The 17683-nt window shown below is 37.9% G+C and overlaps 1 protein-coding gene across 1 annotated transcript in view; it reads right to left on the bottom strand.

Moving 5' to 3' along the window:
• Positions 1–13411: 13411 nt before the first annotated feature.
• Positions 13412–17683, bottom strand: part of GFRAL (GDNF family receptor alpha like) — a 58070-nt gene continuing 53798 nt past the window's right edge. The window contains exons 7-9 of the mRNA XM_008691941.1: positions 16391–16486; positions 16224–16296; positions 13412–13484 (exon numbers count right to left, since the gene is read on the bottom strand). Coding sequence (XP_008690163.1) covers positions 13412–13484; positions 16224–16296; positions 16391–16486 — 242 coding nt within the window. The remainder of the gene's footprint in view (positions 13485–16223; positions 16297–16390; positions 16487–17683) is intronic.

The raw sequence follows: 17683 nt of genomic DNA, 5'->3' as shown, positions 1-17683 counted from the left end.
AAAAAAAAAAAAAGCCAGGTTTGTAATACCCGTATTAGACAAAATAGACTTTAAAACAAAGACTGTAACAAGAGCCAAAGAAGAGCATTGCATAATGATGAAAGGATCCATCCAAACCAAGTGTGGAACAATTTTAAATATCTTAGGAGCACCTAAATACGTAAAGAAAATATTGACAATTAGGGAGATATTAATACAATGGGGGCTTTAACACCCCATTTACATCGATGGATAGATCATCCAGACAGAAACTGGAAGTGTAGCAGCTTTGAATGACACATCAGATGGACGCGACATATACAGAACATTCCATCCAAAAACAAAATGCACACTTTTCAAATATACACAGAACATTCTCCAAGATAGATTACATGTTAAGTCACAAAACAAGTCTCAATAGGAAGATTAAACTTATCACATCAAGCATCTTTTCTGACCACAATGGCATGAAACTAGCCATCAATTATAAGAAAACTGAAAAACAAACAAAAAACTCCACAAACATGTGGAAGCTAAACAATATGTTTCTAACCAACCATGGGTCAATGAAGAAACCATAGAGGAAATAAAAAAATACCAGCAGACAAAGATGGGAACAGTTAAGAAATCTTTACTATAGCAAAAGCACTGCTAAGAGTAAGTTTGTAATGATACAGGCCTACAGAAAGGAGGGGAGGGAAGAAAGGAAAAGGAAAGGAAAAGAACAGGAAAAGAAAGGAAAGGAAAAGAAAGAATTCAACCTAACATTATACCCAATGGAGCTAGAAGAACACAAATGGCATAAAGTCAGAAGGAAGGAAATAAAGACTAGAGAAGAAATGAAAAAGAGACGAAAAAAATATTAGAAAAGATCAATGAAACTAAGATCTGGTTCTTTGAAAACATGAAGGACACTGATACACCTTTAGCCAGACTTAAAGAGGAAAGAATACTCAAAATTAGGAAAGAGGAGAAGTCACAACGGACACCAAAGAAATACAAAGGATTATAAAAAAACTACAAAAAAAATTATATGCCAAGAAATTGGACAACCTAGAAGAAATAAATGCCCAGAAACATACAATCTTCCAAGACCGGGTCAGAAGAAAATCAGATCTATTAGTAGTCACAAATTTGATGCAGTAATCACCAAACTCCCATAAAAATAAAAGTCCAGGACCAGGCAACTTCACCGGTGAATTTTTCAGCATTTAAAGAAGAATTAGTATCTATCCTTCTCCAACTATTCCAAAAAAAAAAAATCGAGGAAAGGAAGTTTCCTATTTTACAAGGCCAGCATTAACCAAATACCAAACCAAAACCAGATAAAGACACAGACACACACACACACACATAATTACAATATCACTGATTAACAGATACAAAAATCTTCAACAAAGTATTAGCAAAGCACATTCAATAACACATTGAAAGGATTATTCACCACGATCAAGTGGGATTTATGCTGTGAATGCAAGATAGATCAGCGCCAGCAATCATCATGATACACCACGTTAACAAAATGAGTGAAAAACCACATCTCAATAGATGTCAATAGATGTGGAGAAAGGATTTGACAAAATCTGACATCTATTCATGATAAAAACTCTAAGAGTATAAAGGAGCGTACTTCAACATAATAAAAGCCATATATGCCAAGTCCACAGCTATGGTATATACTCAATGGTGAAAAGTTGAAATTTTTCCCTTTAAGATCAGAAACAATACAAGGAAGCCACTCTTACGGATCTTATTCAACATCATACTAGAAGTCCTGCCTCAGCAATTGAACACAGAAATTCACTGCATCCGCATTGGTAAATAAGACTCACTATTTGCAGATGGCAATATATAGAGAAAACCCTAAAGACTATCAGAAGCTATTAAAACTAATGAAAGTTCAGTAAAATTACAGGATACAGCAGCCAATATACAGAAGTCTGTTGCATTTCTAAACACAAACTATTCGAAAGAGAAATTAATCCCATTTAAAATAGCATGAAAAATAAAATATCAAGGAATAACTTAACCAAAAAGGTGAAAGATCTGTCATCTGAAAACTAAGACACTGATAAAAGAAACTGAAGAGGACATCAATAAATGGAAAGATATCATGCTCATGGACTGGAAGAAAATTGTTAAAATGTCCATACTACCCACAACAATTTATAGAGTCAACATAATCCCTAGCAAAATACCAGTATTTTTTTTACATAACTAAAATGATTAATTCTAAAATTTGTATGGAACCACGAAAAACCCTGAAGAGTCAAAGCAATGTTAAGAACAACCCTGGAGATAGCAACAGTTCTTGATTTCAGGCTAAATCTGTGGTAATCAACACAGTATGATACCAGCCCAAAAATAGACACACAATTCAGTGGAACAGAATAGAGAGCCCAGAAATAGAGAGCCCATCCTTATAAGATCAATTAATCTCAAGAAAGGAGGCTAGCATATACAATGGAGAAAAGGGAGACTTTTCAATAAATGATGTTGTGAAAACTGGACAGTTATATGACAAAGAATGAAAATGGACCCCTTTTTTACATCATCCATAAACTCAAAATGGATTAAAGACCTAAATTTAAGAACCGAAACCATGAAAGTCCCAGAAGAAAACATTGGCAGTAATGTTTTAGACATCAGCCTTAGCATTATTTTTCTGGATAGATCTTCCCAGACAAGGGTAACGAAAGCAGAAACAAACAGCTGGGAGTACATCAAACTATAAAGCTTCTAGACAGTGAAGGGGAACATCCACAAAACCTTAAGGCAACCTAATGAATGGGAGAAGGTATTTTCAAATGATATCCCCACTAAGGGGTTGTTATCTATAACGTGTGAAGAACTTACACAACTCTGCTCCCCAAAAACAAAAAATAGGCAGAGGAGCTTACGAGACATTTTTCCAGAGAGAACACACAGATGGCCAACAGACACATGAAAAGATGCTAATGGCACCATATGATATCACTAATGGCAAACAGAAATCAAACCTACACGATCATTTCATACCAGTCAGAATGACTAGCATTAAAAAGACAAGAAATAACGAAGGTTGGTGAGGATGTGGAGCAGAGGAAACGCTCAGGCACTGTGAAGGTAATTCGGTGCAGCCACAGTGTAAAACCGTATGGAGGTTCCTCAAAAAATTAAAAATAGATGGGCGCCTGGGTGGCTCAGTCGTTAGGCGTCTGCCTTCGGCTCAGGTCATGATCCCAGAGTCCTGGGATGGAGCCCCGCATCGGGCTCCCTACTTCTCCCTCTCCAGCTACCCCCTGCTTGTGTTCCCTCTCTCACTGTGTCTGTCAAATAAATCTTTAAATAAAAAAATTAAAACTAAAGCTACCGTATGACCAAGTAATTCCACTTCTGGATATTTACCCAAAGAAAATGAAGACACTAATTAAATATATGTGTTCCTAGGTTTATTCCTATATAAATTTACAGTAACTCAGACATGGAAACATTATACATGTCCAGATGAATAAAGAAGATGTGGTGTATACACACACACACACACAGGAGTGTTAATCATAAAAAAATGAAATCTTGCCATTTCTAAAAACATAGATGGACCTAGAGGGTATACAATAAGTGAAATAAGCCAGAACAAGACAAATACCATATGATTTCACTTCTATATGTAATCTAAAAAACAATTTAACAAACAAGAAACAGACTCATAAATACAAAGAAAAATATTAGTGGTCCCGAAGGGGGTAGGGGTAAGAAAATAGATGAAGGGGTTAAAAGGCACAAACTTTCAAATATAAAGTGAGCGCAGAAATGAAAAGTACAGCATAGGGAACATAGTCAATCATATTGTAATAACTTTGTATGGTGGCAGAATGTAACTATGCTTTCTTGCATATTTTAAAGTATTTATTAGAGAGAGACCAAGTGTACGCTCACGTGCGCACGAGCAGGGTGTGGGGGGGAAGGGCAAAGAGAGGGGAGAAGTAGAGGTGAAGCCTGATGTGGAGCTCGATCTCAGGACCCTGAGATAATGACCTAAGCCAAAGTCAGATGCTTAACTGACTGAACCACCCAGGCCTTGCCCTCTGGTGAACATTTTACAATATATAATTGTTGAATCACTATGTTGTACATCTGAAATTATAGGTCAATTATATTTCAATTAAAAATAAAAATACAATGCTGACAACTACAGTCACCATGTTGTACATTGTATCTCCAGAACTCATTCATTTTGTCATTTTTTTAAAAAGATTTTCTTTATTCATTAGAGAGGGAGAGACAGGCAGGCAGAGACAGAGGGAGAAGCAGGCTCCCCGTGGAGCAGGGAGCCCAATGGAGGACTAGATCCCAGGGCCCTGGATCATGACCTGAGCTGAAGACAGATGCTTAACTGACTGAGCCACCCAGGAGCCCATAAAAGGAAGTTTTTATTCTTTGCCCAAACTCTCTCCATTTTCCCCCTAGACTCCGGTCTTTGGCGACCATCATTCTACTCTTTCTAGGAAATCCGCTTTTTCAGATTCCACATATAAGTAATATTATGCAGAGTTAGTCTTTCTTTATTTCACTTAGCATCACACCCTCATGTTCCACCCGTGTTGTTGCAAATGGCAGGATTTCCTTCCTTTTCATGGCTGAATACTCCATTGTGTGTGTATATACGTATGGGTGTGTACTATGCAATCACCCACATAGACTGGTTCCCTAACTCAGTGTTGTGCTGCAATGAACATGTGAGTACAGACAGGTCTTGGAGACCCTGATTTCATTTCCTTTGGATATATCCCCAGAAGTGGGATTTCTGCATCACAGGGTAGTTTAATTTTTGGAGGAAACTCCACACTGTTTTCAATAGTGGCTACAGCAGTCTATTGCCAGTGCACAAGCGTTCCCTTTTCTTCACTCTCTTGCCACAACTTATTTTTGCTAATGGTCATTCTAACAGGTATGAGGGGATATCCCGTTGCAGTTTTGATTTGCCTTTCCCTGATAATAGTAATGCTGAGCATCTTTTCATGTGTCTGTTGGCGATTTTTATAAAGCTGAAAAAATGTCTATTCACTTTGCTCATTTATTTTTTGCTATTGAGTTGAATTCCTTATACATTGAGTATTAACCTTTATCAGACAGGATTTGCAAATGTTTTCTCCCATTTTATCTATTTTGTTTATGCTTTCATTTTGCTTTCAGAAGCTTTTTATTTTGATATAGTTCACTTATTTTTGTTTTTTAGGATATCAAGATTCTTAGCAAAAGCCTTTATTACATACTTAAGAATTTTACTCAATTTTAGGAATTGTCCATTTCTAAATGCCCCCTTTTCTTATCCATTCGAAAACCATGCATTTACGTAAGTAGCAGGAACCACATGAGACATTGCTGATGTGCTGGTGAGCAAAGAAACTGGCCTCTGGCCTCAAGCAGCTGGAAGCCACAGAAAGGGAGAGAACTGATCAAATTATCACACAAATATGTGATCACATATGGTAATTGCTTCAGGTGAGAGGCACACCGTACTATCAAAGGGTCTGCCAAGCTAGCCAGGGAGGCCAGTGATAACCTCCCCAAGGAAGCAGCTATCCAAACTCTACATGCTGCATGTGAGTTACCTTGGTGAAGAGGGGAGGAAGATGAAAGGTAGAGCTAATATGAAGGTCTAGTGGAAGAAAGACCTTCTGGGTGTTGAGGGATGAAAACAAAACCATTGTGGCTGGAACACAGAGTATAAACGAGTTGGAAGCCCCTTAGGAGGTTAGGCTGGGGGAGGTAGGTAGGGGGTCATCACATAGGGAATGCCAGTACTCGTAATAGCTACCTGCCAACACTGTTCTAAGTTATATGTATCAAATAATTCAATCTTGACTTTATGAAAGAGTTACTTATGATTCCTTAAATAATTAATAAGCAATGGAGGGAGTTTAAGTAACTTTCTTAAACTCACTGAGTTAAATTGGTATGGAATGAGGAGTTTTCACACCAGGAAGTCTTCCTCTGGGGACTATGCTTTCCATTGCGAAGTCGTAGAAATTATTGCTCTAGGGCTAGGTTAAGGAATTTACTCTGTAGTCTAAAAGCTATGAGAAGCCATTTAGCATTTTAAGTAATAGATGGAGCAGTAGGGAGTTACATGGACAGACGGGGGGGGGGGGCAAGCATGTATGTGGGAAAAGAAGGGGTTACTTCATTAGTGTCAACAAGAGTGTGGAAATGAGACATAAGTTTCTATTTGAACTAAAACTTTAACATTTCTGGTGTGTAGAAGTACTTATCACCAGATCAGAAGAACACGTTTTCCCTTGTAGTCACAGATTTTAGAAACGCTTAGTGAAGTATATAGTTTTTTAATTGCCTGTTTTCAAGTGAACAAATTCATTTTATCCAACCATAGGGCAGCAGAGAATCAGATCACTGTTTATCCCTTTCTGTTTTCTAGATTCTCTCTTAGTGCTAGGAATAATAATTCAAACCATACAAGGTCACAGTTTTCAGGGGCTGGGACACTGCCTGTTCCTCTTCTTTCTTTGATAATTTTCCCAACACTGGGAAAAAAGATTTTATATCTAACAGTCTCTCCCACTCGGGGTAAGAGTAGCCACCCTGAGTTTTGCTGATGGCCACAAAATGTCAAGCTTGCATGACATCACCACATGCTCTTCATTCTCTTTGTGCTCAGTGATTTCCAGGACAAACCCAGGACCATCTCACATGCTATTTAAGTCCCAGCTGCCCAGACCATCCATTTGATGCTTGCTTATTCCTTCACTCTGCTCATTTCCTAGTAGAATCCCATCTTTCATTCCTTCCTGCCCTTCCATACCCTTGCACTGGGCTTCAGGAATTCACAGTTGGTCACCAACCAACTGATCTTGTATCCTTAACCTCTTGATGTTACTTTCTCCTTGCTCTCATTCAATGATTCTAACTCATAAGCTGGATGTTAGAATCATCACAGAAGACACGTACAAATGCTCTGGACTACGTCACCTCAATTAAATCCAGAAGGAAGGAGCATGGGCATTTAGTAAATCCAAGTTTCCCAGGTGAGGAGTATAGAGTGTTGAGAGCCACGAGATCAGTGGGACCTTCAGACCAGCAGCGGCAGCATCACCTGGGAACCTGCTGGGAATGCAAATTCTCAGCTCACCCCAATTAAACAGAAACTCAGAGATGGATCCCAGAAAGCTGTGTTTATCGAAACTTCCAGATGAGAACAGAGTTTAGGAACCACAGCATTGGGCCAATAGGACTACTGCCTGTGAGCTCTATCTTCTCAATTTTAGGCAGTTTCCTGCTGTAAGTCACCAGAGTTTGTACTAACTACCCACCACCTGACCATTATTCCTTATTAGCTTCATTTATAATATCTTTTCCTCAAGGTCTCCTTCAACTCAGTCTACCACCCTCACGGTCCTATTAACTAGAACTTGTGGAATTGATTCCGGCCCCATTTTCTACCTCTCGTGTACTAGAATTCCCACCCAACAACCCCTGATCTCCACCGAGACCACAAAGCTTTGACCCTGTCTGTGACCTGTTTGCCATCTTCCTCATCATTGCCAAAATGACTCAACTAGTTTTTAATTCAACCCCTTCCCCTTCTTCCGTCCATTGAACTTACCTGCAAAAATTCAACTGTGGCAAAATTCAGCTCTTTACACCTGGTTGGTTTAATGCAAACAAATCACCCAACTTTGACATATTTGTTGACCACAGGAATCATGCCCCGTGATTCAATTATATAGTAGAAAGCCACATAGACTTCTTACCACACGCCAAAGCAGTTACAATAGGATTTATAAACACATTAAACATTTCTCTCAAAACCTTAAGGTAAATGCTATTAACTTTATTTCAAAGTTGAGGGAACCAAAGCTCAGAATTTAAGTATTTTGAGCCAAATCACATAACAAGGAGCCAACAAGGATTTGAACCAAGATAAGCTTAGAAATGTGGCCGCTACAATACTTCCCTAATAAATATACTTATCCTTTCCCCAAAATAACCATTCCACAGTCTCCCTTCCTTCTCTTATCTACTCCTTTCACTCGTCAGTTGATGACCTCATATTAACAATGTGCAATGCTGTCCTTAAAAGCGAAGCTCTAACACTTGCCTACACTCATTGTTTCCGTTTTCTCACATCTCTCTCCACTCCACCGTAATTGGGCTTCGGCCTCCGCCAAGTCAATAACACCTGTTCCAGATCTCAAGGACTGAAATTTCTGCCAAAACCAAAATTAAGTTACTTGTCCATCACGGATATTTGATGTTTGTGGATACTTCCTAGAGGACGTATTCCACTGTCGTATTTACAGCTCTTTCTTTTCTTACATGTACATTGTCCTAATAATGCCACCGGCTCTTCTTAGGGGGCTCATTACCTTCAGCAACTCACTAAATTAGAATTTTCAGGCAGAAGAGCAACAGTTACCTTTGTTTCAAAATATTGAAGGACTATAATAAATTTAAGCATTCAGCAAAAATATACTCACCTTATAAAATATTTCTGCAAAACCAGTCAATTATGCAACATGATAGAACATTTCAGTAAAGTCCCAAAGTATTTATTTAGCCATCTTAAATACATACATTTCTTTTCTTTTTCCACTATTATGTAAAGTAGTTTTTTAATCATGGAAATACATCCTTAAGCCTTTTTAAGAACTTCTGTCCAGAGGAGATAAAACAGTAATATTTATGTTAAAAATTTTAAGTTGCATAAAGGAAATCAAATATTTTTAAGAAAACAGAAAATAAGTTCATGAGCACACACATACAATATTAAACCAAGAATTAAAACCTCCTTAATTAGTACTGTAAACATACAACCAAAGCAAACTCTGGGTTTGGAAATGAAGATTTTTACTTGAAAAGAGGACTGTTTAATGTTTGCAGTTGTGTTTTTAGGCATAAAAAATTCAGAAAGTATTTTACCTTAATCGTCTGTGTTGTCTCGGTTATAAATTCAAATTATACGCAGGTATCCATAGTCCATTACACTCAAAATGAATAGCTACATATTTCATAGACATATTAATAGCCGGATTAACATAATTAGATGCACTAGAAGGAGAAATTCCAATTTTATGAAGTTTTATGACTTTATATAAAATTATACCTGACAGTCTTCTCTAACTAAAACTCTAAATCGCTGTTTTAAAGGCCTATTTTCCTTCTCTTTGTACAACCAAGATAATAGATACCTGTGTTATAAATCCCTGATTAAAGAGGATGCATTTATTGAAACTGACTTGACTGCACAGAAAAGCTTTAGAAACACCCATTCTACCAGCATCAGTTTCTGGATGCAACCAGTGTGGTCTAAGTGAACGCTCCCGTCTCAAAACAGCACTGAGGGCCCAGCTTGAGAAACCCGAGTGCAGTAAGCGATTGCTGCCGGATACGCATCTTAAAGTTTTGAGGAGCAACGAGTGCAAGAGGACAGGGGCATGTGAAATACCAGGGCGAATGCACCAAACACGCACGCTAACCTGGCACGCCCGTAAGGCGAGGATGCATTCTGACCACCAGTTCCTTGGATTTTATTCTTCGGTTGTAGAGCTCTCACATTGGACGGTTCTAAAAAAAGTAAAAAGAAACCTTTCACTTACTCTTTAAGTTGTTCATCTTCATTTCACCGTACAGGGCAACAAAAGAGGTGCAGGTTTCAATAAGTCCCAAAAACACGTCCTCAGAGGTCCCAGGTAGAACTCAAAAGTAGGAACAGACGGAAGGCCAGCCTTTAGAGTAGCAAGGAAGTCGCTGTTTTCCTTCTGCCTTAAATGCCTTCCCAAGAACCTCTCTGATTCACCTCGCTGTGTTTCAGCTGGTAAAACTCTGACTCTGCTGACCCCTCCTGCCAAGGAACACCTGTGGGATTGTATGCAAACAATTCTAGGGAGAAAAAGAGGCTCTGTGTAAATATGCAGAAGAGGCTAAAGGAACAAAAACTTACAACTGGAGGGAATTTCTTTTTTTTTTTTTTAAGAGTTTATTTATTAAAGAGAGAGAGAGAGTGAGCATGAGAGAGCACAAGCCAGAGTGGGGGAGGGGCAGAGGGAGAAGCAGACTCCCTGCTGAGCAGGGAGCCTGATCTTGGGGTTTGATTCCAGGACACAGGGATCATGACCTGAGACAAAGGCAAACGCTTAATGGACTGAGCCACCCAGGCGCCCCTCTGGAGGGAATTTCATCGTTGTTCGAATTCTTCTGAGACGTCTGTGATCTAGCAACCCTTCTCCCAATGTTTTTTTTCCCCAGAAATCACCGGCAACCTCTGGTGGTAAACTTGCTTTCTCATCTGGGGAGGGAGAGATATAAGGAAAATCTTGGAAAATTCTAAATTCAACAGATGTAGTTTAGGTCTCACTCAGGAGTGGCACAACCATATTTTCTGGTTGGCTACTAGATAACTCCACATGGATATTCCACTGGTGTTGCAGTCAATGGTCCAAACCTGAAATAATTAGTAGGAACATTAGTCAGGGACCCAAAAGAAAACAAATAGTATTCTCAAATTAGTATAAAGCCCAAATTATCTAAAACTCGATGACAATAAAAGTGTTTGACTTAGGGAGTCCACACATAGGTGTAGGTAGTTGTAGGAAAACCACAAGAAGTAATCCAGAACTCAAGACTAGTAACAGCTGAGTCTTTAATACTGCCACTCCTGAAGGGAAAGGGAAATGTTTCTGGAATCCAGAAGGAGAGATTCTTGTAGAAGAAGCCACACTGACAGAAACAGTGATATTCTGTCCAGGGAAACAGCCAGCCCAAGGTGGGTCCTCATAGAGGAATCCAGGGGAATACGTTTCCCCATCTTCTCACTATTGGCTGAGCCCAGCTGGAAGCCAGAGGACAAGAGAACCTGTATTTCATACAGGTCAGCCTCCTGGGGTATATTCAAGGTGAAGAAAGGTGGAAATAGATCTGAAGATAAGTGGCAGACTGTCTTTTCCCGTTCCAAATTCATCCTCCCCCTGTATGAGCCAGTGTTCGAGGTAGCGCCATGGTTTGCCTAATGGCACAAATCAGAAGTCTACTCTTAATCTCTGTTCCTGCCATGATCTTTACAGTGTTATTCTCTGCAAATATCTAATCTCAAATCCCCATCCATTCTATTTATGAAATATTCATGACCATGCTATTCTCTTCCGTCGCTGCTACATCACTCTGATACTCCAGCCTATCATTTCTTAGTAATAGCTACCACTTTCACAAATCAGTGTCCTTACTTGTATGTTTTCCAAATTTCCAACAGGACCCTGTTCAGAACTCCATCTCCATTGGCTAGTACAGTGGCTGGTACATAGTATATGTTCAATACATATGTGTTGAACACATGAATTAATGCAGGCCTTCAAGATTTGCTGGCTCCACATTGCAGTGCATTTTTAGCAGACTCCTTGACAACAGGGTCAGCCATCTGCAGTCCGCCATTTGCATTTCTGCCTATGTGCCTCTTCTCGTTCATAAACTGGAAGTCAATCCCCTGATTAAAATTATTTTATGGCATTTTATAGCTTTCCAAATGAAGCAATTCATTCATTAAGCAGTTTTTTTTATTGAACATGTATAAAGGAAGGGAAATCAGAGATGAACCAACAGATTCATTTAGAATGTTTACAATTTACTGAGAAAAACAATAACGAGAAACAAGTCCTAGTGTAAGATGGGGGAAGCACTGAGCAGGAGTTCCTAACCCCAGAGCAGGGAGAGGCTTGAGCAAAGGCTTTCTAGAGGGCAGGATGAGGAAGAGTGAAAGATTGGGGTGGGATGGGGACCATGTTCTGAAGGGGCCCAAAAGCTACATTTATAGAATCTCAACTCCTTAGCCACATGGTTAAGGACTTTTTGTGTCTCAGTCCTGATGTTTGTCAGTTTTATGTCCCATATTTTCTCAATTTAGACTCCCTGTCCAGGGACAGCTGATTCTTTAAGTTCTCTAAATGCTGCATGTGGACTCCTACTTCTGAAAGTTTGCCCAGAAAGGCCTATTCATTCTTGCTGGCCTAAGAGATAAGATTCCGTTTTTAAAGAGCATCGCCTGTTGCACACTCTGTCCTCCACTTCCCTGCTCGACACAAACATATTTCTAAAAGCAACTTGACTTCTCTCCTCGGTTTTCGAGAGACAGTCTGTGTTTCCTGGACATTAGCACGTCCATATGAAATAGCAGGGATCTGGAGATACAAGTGCCTATCTTCTCTTCACATGACTTAGGGAGCTAACAGACACTGGAATATATAGAACTTCGTGAGGGAGATTTCTGACTCCCCAAATCATTCTACCCTGTTTTAAAAGATAACGGATGGCTTTTTCAGTTACTTTGAGTAAACGTAGCCAAATGGTGACTTCAAATTTAAATTAATATAAACGATTTAACCTGAAACATGGTAAACAGCAGTAGAGAGGAGACCAAACAGACAGAAAATATTTGACCTTTAAATGTAAATATATCACTATTTATTAGTATTCTCCGTTTATTGAATGTTTCTGTTCCTGTGCCACTATAGATAATAAAATCTCATATGTATTCTTAGCAGTGGGTACTAATACGATTACAGATAGGTGAAAAGCATATATGTATCAAAAACTAAACTAACAAACATCTTTGTCACAACTTTCTAATCACAGTTGTATTCTGGCGTCAAATCAGGCCAAAAGTAACATATGGAAACAATACAGAATATAATAATTAGAGTGTTAGTTTATTATTGCATAAGTTCATAGTAATTAGTATAGAAGAAATTAAATTCACAAATATGTCATTATTAAAATGAACATTGAGTTTTTCAGGCAATGCGTTGCTCTACATTTTTGTTAAGTATGAATAAAGATATCAAGTCAAAAAAGTGAAATTCAACAGTATTTAAATTATAAAAACCAAAGATTTCATTTCTGATATTTAAGATTAATCATCTAGCCAAATATATTTAGGAACTAAAAGTCAATGCTAATGATATAGCTAATGATTTGAAAATGGATAAGAATACACAAATAACAAATTATACTGGATATTTCTATTAGCATTTTCCTTTTGGCAAGTCACCGGGAATTCATAAGATTGATCAGGAAAAACAAACCCTGCTAACCATAATATACCATATTTTGATGCAACTAATTACTGTTATATAGATTCAAATTTATCATGAAACAAATCATGCAGACTGTAACTTGGGTTAACACATTTTGCCTTCAAGGGAGACTTTAATTTTCTCCCAGTGTCATAAAAGATACCACATACGTTTTTACTTGAATACTTTCTTGAGAAAAAAAATAAATCTAACACCATGCCATTATTACTATTTCTTACATTATTATACTTAGTGATCCAATATCATTAGATCCTTCTTCACATTTTCCTTATTGATGGCAGATAGGATATTCCGTCGACTGGCTGCAAAGACTTCCTGTAAAGAAAGTGATTGTTAATGATCCGTGACTCTTAATGAATCATGAGTCCTCCAGGTATTTGGATTGGAGAACGATCTCTTGTTTGACTTGATATCCTGGAAGTTCTGTATAAAAGTAAAAATAAAGTTAACAACATGCCATTTTAATGATTTTACAAATGAGCTTCTATGTGTTTATATTTTTGGATGCATTCTATACCTGGAGAGAAAAATATAATCAAGATCCTAAATGTAAAGTCTCAATAGTCATATAGTCTACGGTCTTTCTAAGAAGTATGCATTTAACTGTGATTTCCAAGGAATCATTTTTTTTAAGAGTCTTTTAAATCACTTGTAAGTTTTAAATTATTTAAGATTTACTTAATATTTAAGATTTATTTTTTAAATTAATTATTTAAGAAAGAGCAGGGGGAGGGGCAAAGGGAGAGGGTGAAGGAGAGAAGCTGACTCCCCACTGAGCACGGAACCCAAGCAGGGCTTGATCTCATGATGCTGAGATCATGACCTAAGCCGAAATCAAGAGTCAGATGCTTAACTGACCGAGCCACCCAGGCTCCCGATGCCTCAATATTTAAGTTTTAAATTACTGGTTTCTCTGCAAATTTCTCTCAAGATTTAGGGTTGTTTTAATTTTGCATAACATGAAACAAATGTACAAATGTTAACCTGTATTGCAGAAAGGTATTCACATGGATTGAGCCTGGCTGCTGGGCGACAATGCCGGAAGTGGCAACCAGCCTTCTTTCCTTAAGGAGGCGCTGGTCATCCCTAGGGTAACATGGGTTTTGATGTTACTGATGTTTTGTTTGTTTTGTCCTTTCCATGATGGCTTGTAATTTTGTCATTTACTTAACCCTAGATGATTTACTTTCTGGATTTTTCAGATTATGGGTAAGGATTCATTTTAAATTGTACGGAAAATAATTTGTAACTACATGTGGTGTACTTAATAGCATGAAAGATTTGCCTTAAAATATTCATTAGAGTAAATTCAAGACTTTTGTCTAAAACACCCACACTGTCAGCCAATAAAGGGATAGGCCTTTCTATGCAGATGAGAAAGGAGGTGAACTTACACCAGACTCACAGGGGATTTTGAAAGGCAATACCTTATTTATCTGTGGTACAACAGTACTCTGTAAAAACCCATTGGCCTATGTGGTAGATATGACATTTATACATTATGTGTGCCTAAGAAGTAAAGATTCAGAACCATTAAAATAAGATTTTTGCTAGACTAGAAAACCATCAGTGTCTATCTGAAATGATATGTCTATAATGAAATACGTAGGCAGGTCCAGTAACTGAACAGTGCTCTCAAATATTTTAAACCAAATAAAGTCAAGTTTAATAAATTCCAATGCTATATTCCCTCTTAGAAACTGATGCTAATTATTTAGCCTTTAAACTGTATCTTGGAACCCAAAGAACATCTTCTCATACACATGCAGCTTTTAAGGCCTTGGGGAAAAGCAGTTTGTGTGGGTACTGGTGTTGGTGAGCACCAAATTAAATGCTCAGTGGGGTAGATCCAGCAAGTAGATAAGTAGACATTGCGTTTAAAAAGAAATACATTTGAGTATCTTTAGGCAGAGTGTAGACTCCTCAAGTGCCTGACCTCTTGGTATCACCTTGCGCCTCCCCCACTTAAGTCTTTCATTTTATGTGCCTGGCTGTCAAGGTCTTAAAGTGAGAGATTTCTGGAGGAGCAATCAGTGTACATGCATTGGGTAGTGTACTGAGCCCTCCTCTGTGATTGCATAAGAGAAATGTCTATTGCCAGTGCTCTTCTCCAGGCCTAATCTTACTGATAAATATAGTTTATGTGTGTGTGTGCATACACATGGTACACATGTATATATGCAGACATATATCTCTTCATTGTATGATACTCAAATTATACACAAATACACTCACATGTGTAATGAATAAGAAAATGTATATATCACTGATTTATAAATATGGTGGTTTTTTAAATGGAAGGTAAGGAAATGTGCACCATTTCATATCTGTCAGTGGTAAATAGGCGGAGAAATTATAGACCTTGGACATTTAGAAATGTAGAGATTGATATATCTCTAACGTTAAGTCTCACATGTTTGCTGGAGCATTACTGCGTTCAAGCAACGACGGCAGCCGAGGATAAAGATTTGGAAAGAGTGAATTAATGTCAGGAAATAGTAATAAGTGTTCCTCAGGTACCCTGCGAGGCCTCATTATATGTCTCTCTTAATAACTGTATATTAACACATGAATAAAATTTATTAGCATATAATAAATTAGAGTAAAGAGGAAATCTTCATTAAGGAGGGCACGTATTACATGGAGCACTGGGTGTTATATGCAAATAATGAATCACGGAACACTACATCAAAAACTAAGGATGTATTGTATGGTGACTAACATAACATAATAAAAAATTATTATTATTAAAAAAAAAGAAGAAAGCTTCAGATAAATATAAACTGTATGAAGTCCACAACAGCTCTGTTATGTAAGCTGATCAATCCTGCAAATGATTTGAATGAGGAATGCAGCAAAGTTCAACTTGGGTTTTGTAGGAAAATCAGGGGAAAGACTGAGAACAGTTTAATTGGGGAGAGCAATGCACATGTGCTGATAAAATGCAACATAAAAAAAAATTTTTCCCTGATCACATTTCTCTTGCATCTGAAGACTTAGAGTAATGTTTCCATGGACCTATCCCACATTAAAAAATGATTTAGTATGTCTTAACGGATAAGCTTTCATTCTCAGGCCCTTTGTAAGGTCTGCCGTTGTCAAACGTGCTTTAACTAGGCCGATTCCGTTCAAGCCCTTCCCTTCTGAGTTGTGTCCAGTTACCTTAGCTTGAGCATAACCAGGAGAAGGATTCCACAGGTGACCGTCATGCACATGACAGCGTAGATTACTTCTCCTAGAAACAAAAGATTAAAAAAAAGAAAAGAAAAAATTACTAGATTTTTTAGAGAGAATAAATAGTAAAAGTAGAGGAAAGATTTTTAACAGACCATTGAAAGGGGAATGAAATCCACTTAGAGTTATCTCCTTTGCAGGTTTTCTTTTATGCAATGCCATGCCTTTGACGTTAGACAGGGTCAGATAATCTGAAAGAAAATAATGAAAATGAGATTACGGTATTTAAAAGTCATACATTACTGTTTTCCATGGGTTGTAATTTGCTTTTTATTATATTACGAGGCAGCAATTTATTTCTGACACTATCTTAATAAAATCTGATAGATGAGGATGAAAGCGGGGGGACTTTCCTTATAAGTTTTTTCCCCCACCCTTTAATCAGATAATTTCTTTACAGAAACTGTGTTTTTTTTCCCCCTAAACCATGATTAGGAAAGTAGATTATACTTTACGACAGTTCACTGTACCTTATATATATAGACCAGGGCGAATAAATCATCAACTTGAAACTACCAATTGTGATATTAAAAAGATTCCTCTTTTCTTTTTTACGAGAGTGTTTCAATGTGCTTTTAACGATATCTCATGTCGTTAAGATTCTTTGTACTTATGAATCCGTTTTTAAAAAAATTTATTTATTTATTAGAGAAAGAGAGAGAGAGAGGGATAGCACAGGGAAAGGGAGAGGGAGAAGCAGACTCCCTACTGAGCAGGGAGCCTAATGTGGGACTGGATCCCAGGACCCTGGGATCATGACCTGAGCCAAAGCAGACACTGACTGACTGAGCCATGCTGTATTTATGAATTTTTTCGAGTCCCTAAAGCAATTACTCTGTTCACCCCTCCACTCAGACTTCAATATCCAGCTTTCCTTATTTCCCTACTTTGTCTCTTGTAAATCCCTTCCCTTTCTATTGTCATTAACTAGTTTTTGTCACACTTATGGGAAAGTGTCACACTTATGGAAAAGCCACTCTATGGCCCTAGTCTTTGTGACAACGTTTTGCTAAACACATTTCTACTTCACGTCACAACTCACAAGACAAAAAGATGGGATCCTTTGAAGTGAACTCACCCCTACTTTTGATTCAATTCAACACAGGTGTGAATTTTAAATATACTAATAGCCCAATAACCAATTTCTTTGATGATGAAGATTCAGGTAGGATTTGAATCTTTTAAAAAGGGTGGGGGAGATGAGATAAAGCTTTCCCTTGAGAGACTGGCTGTCCTCTCTGACTGTTTCATGTACTTTGAGACCTGGAAGTCTGAGTAGACTGTTGTTTGTAGAAATGAGTGCGTCAAATAGTAGAATCATACATCTGATGACAGTTAGTGACATGAGGCTCTGAGTAGGAAGGGAGATGGGAAGACACATTACCAGT

This window comes from Ursus maritimus, unplaced genomic scaffold (assembly GCF_017311325.1).
Source record: "Ursus maritimus isolate PB19 unplaced genomic scaffold, ASM1731132v1 scaffold_29, whole genome shotgun sequence".
Classification (NCBI taxonomy): Eukaryota; Metazoa; Chordata; class Mammalia; order Carnivora; family Ursidae; genus Ursus; species Ursus maritimus.
Note: the sequence above shows the minus strand (reverse complement) of the source record. Positions and strands in the feature narration are given on the sequence as shown.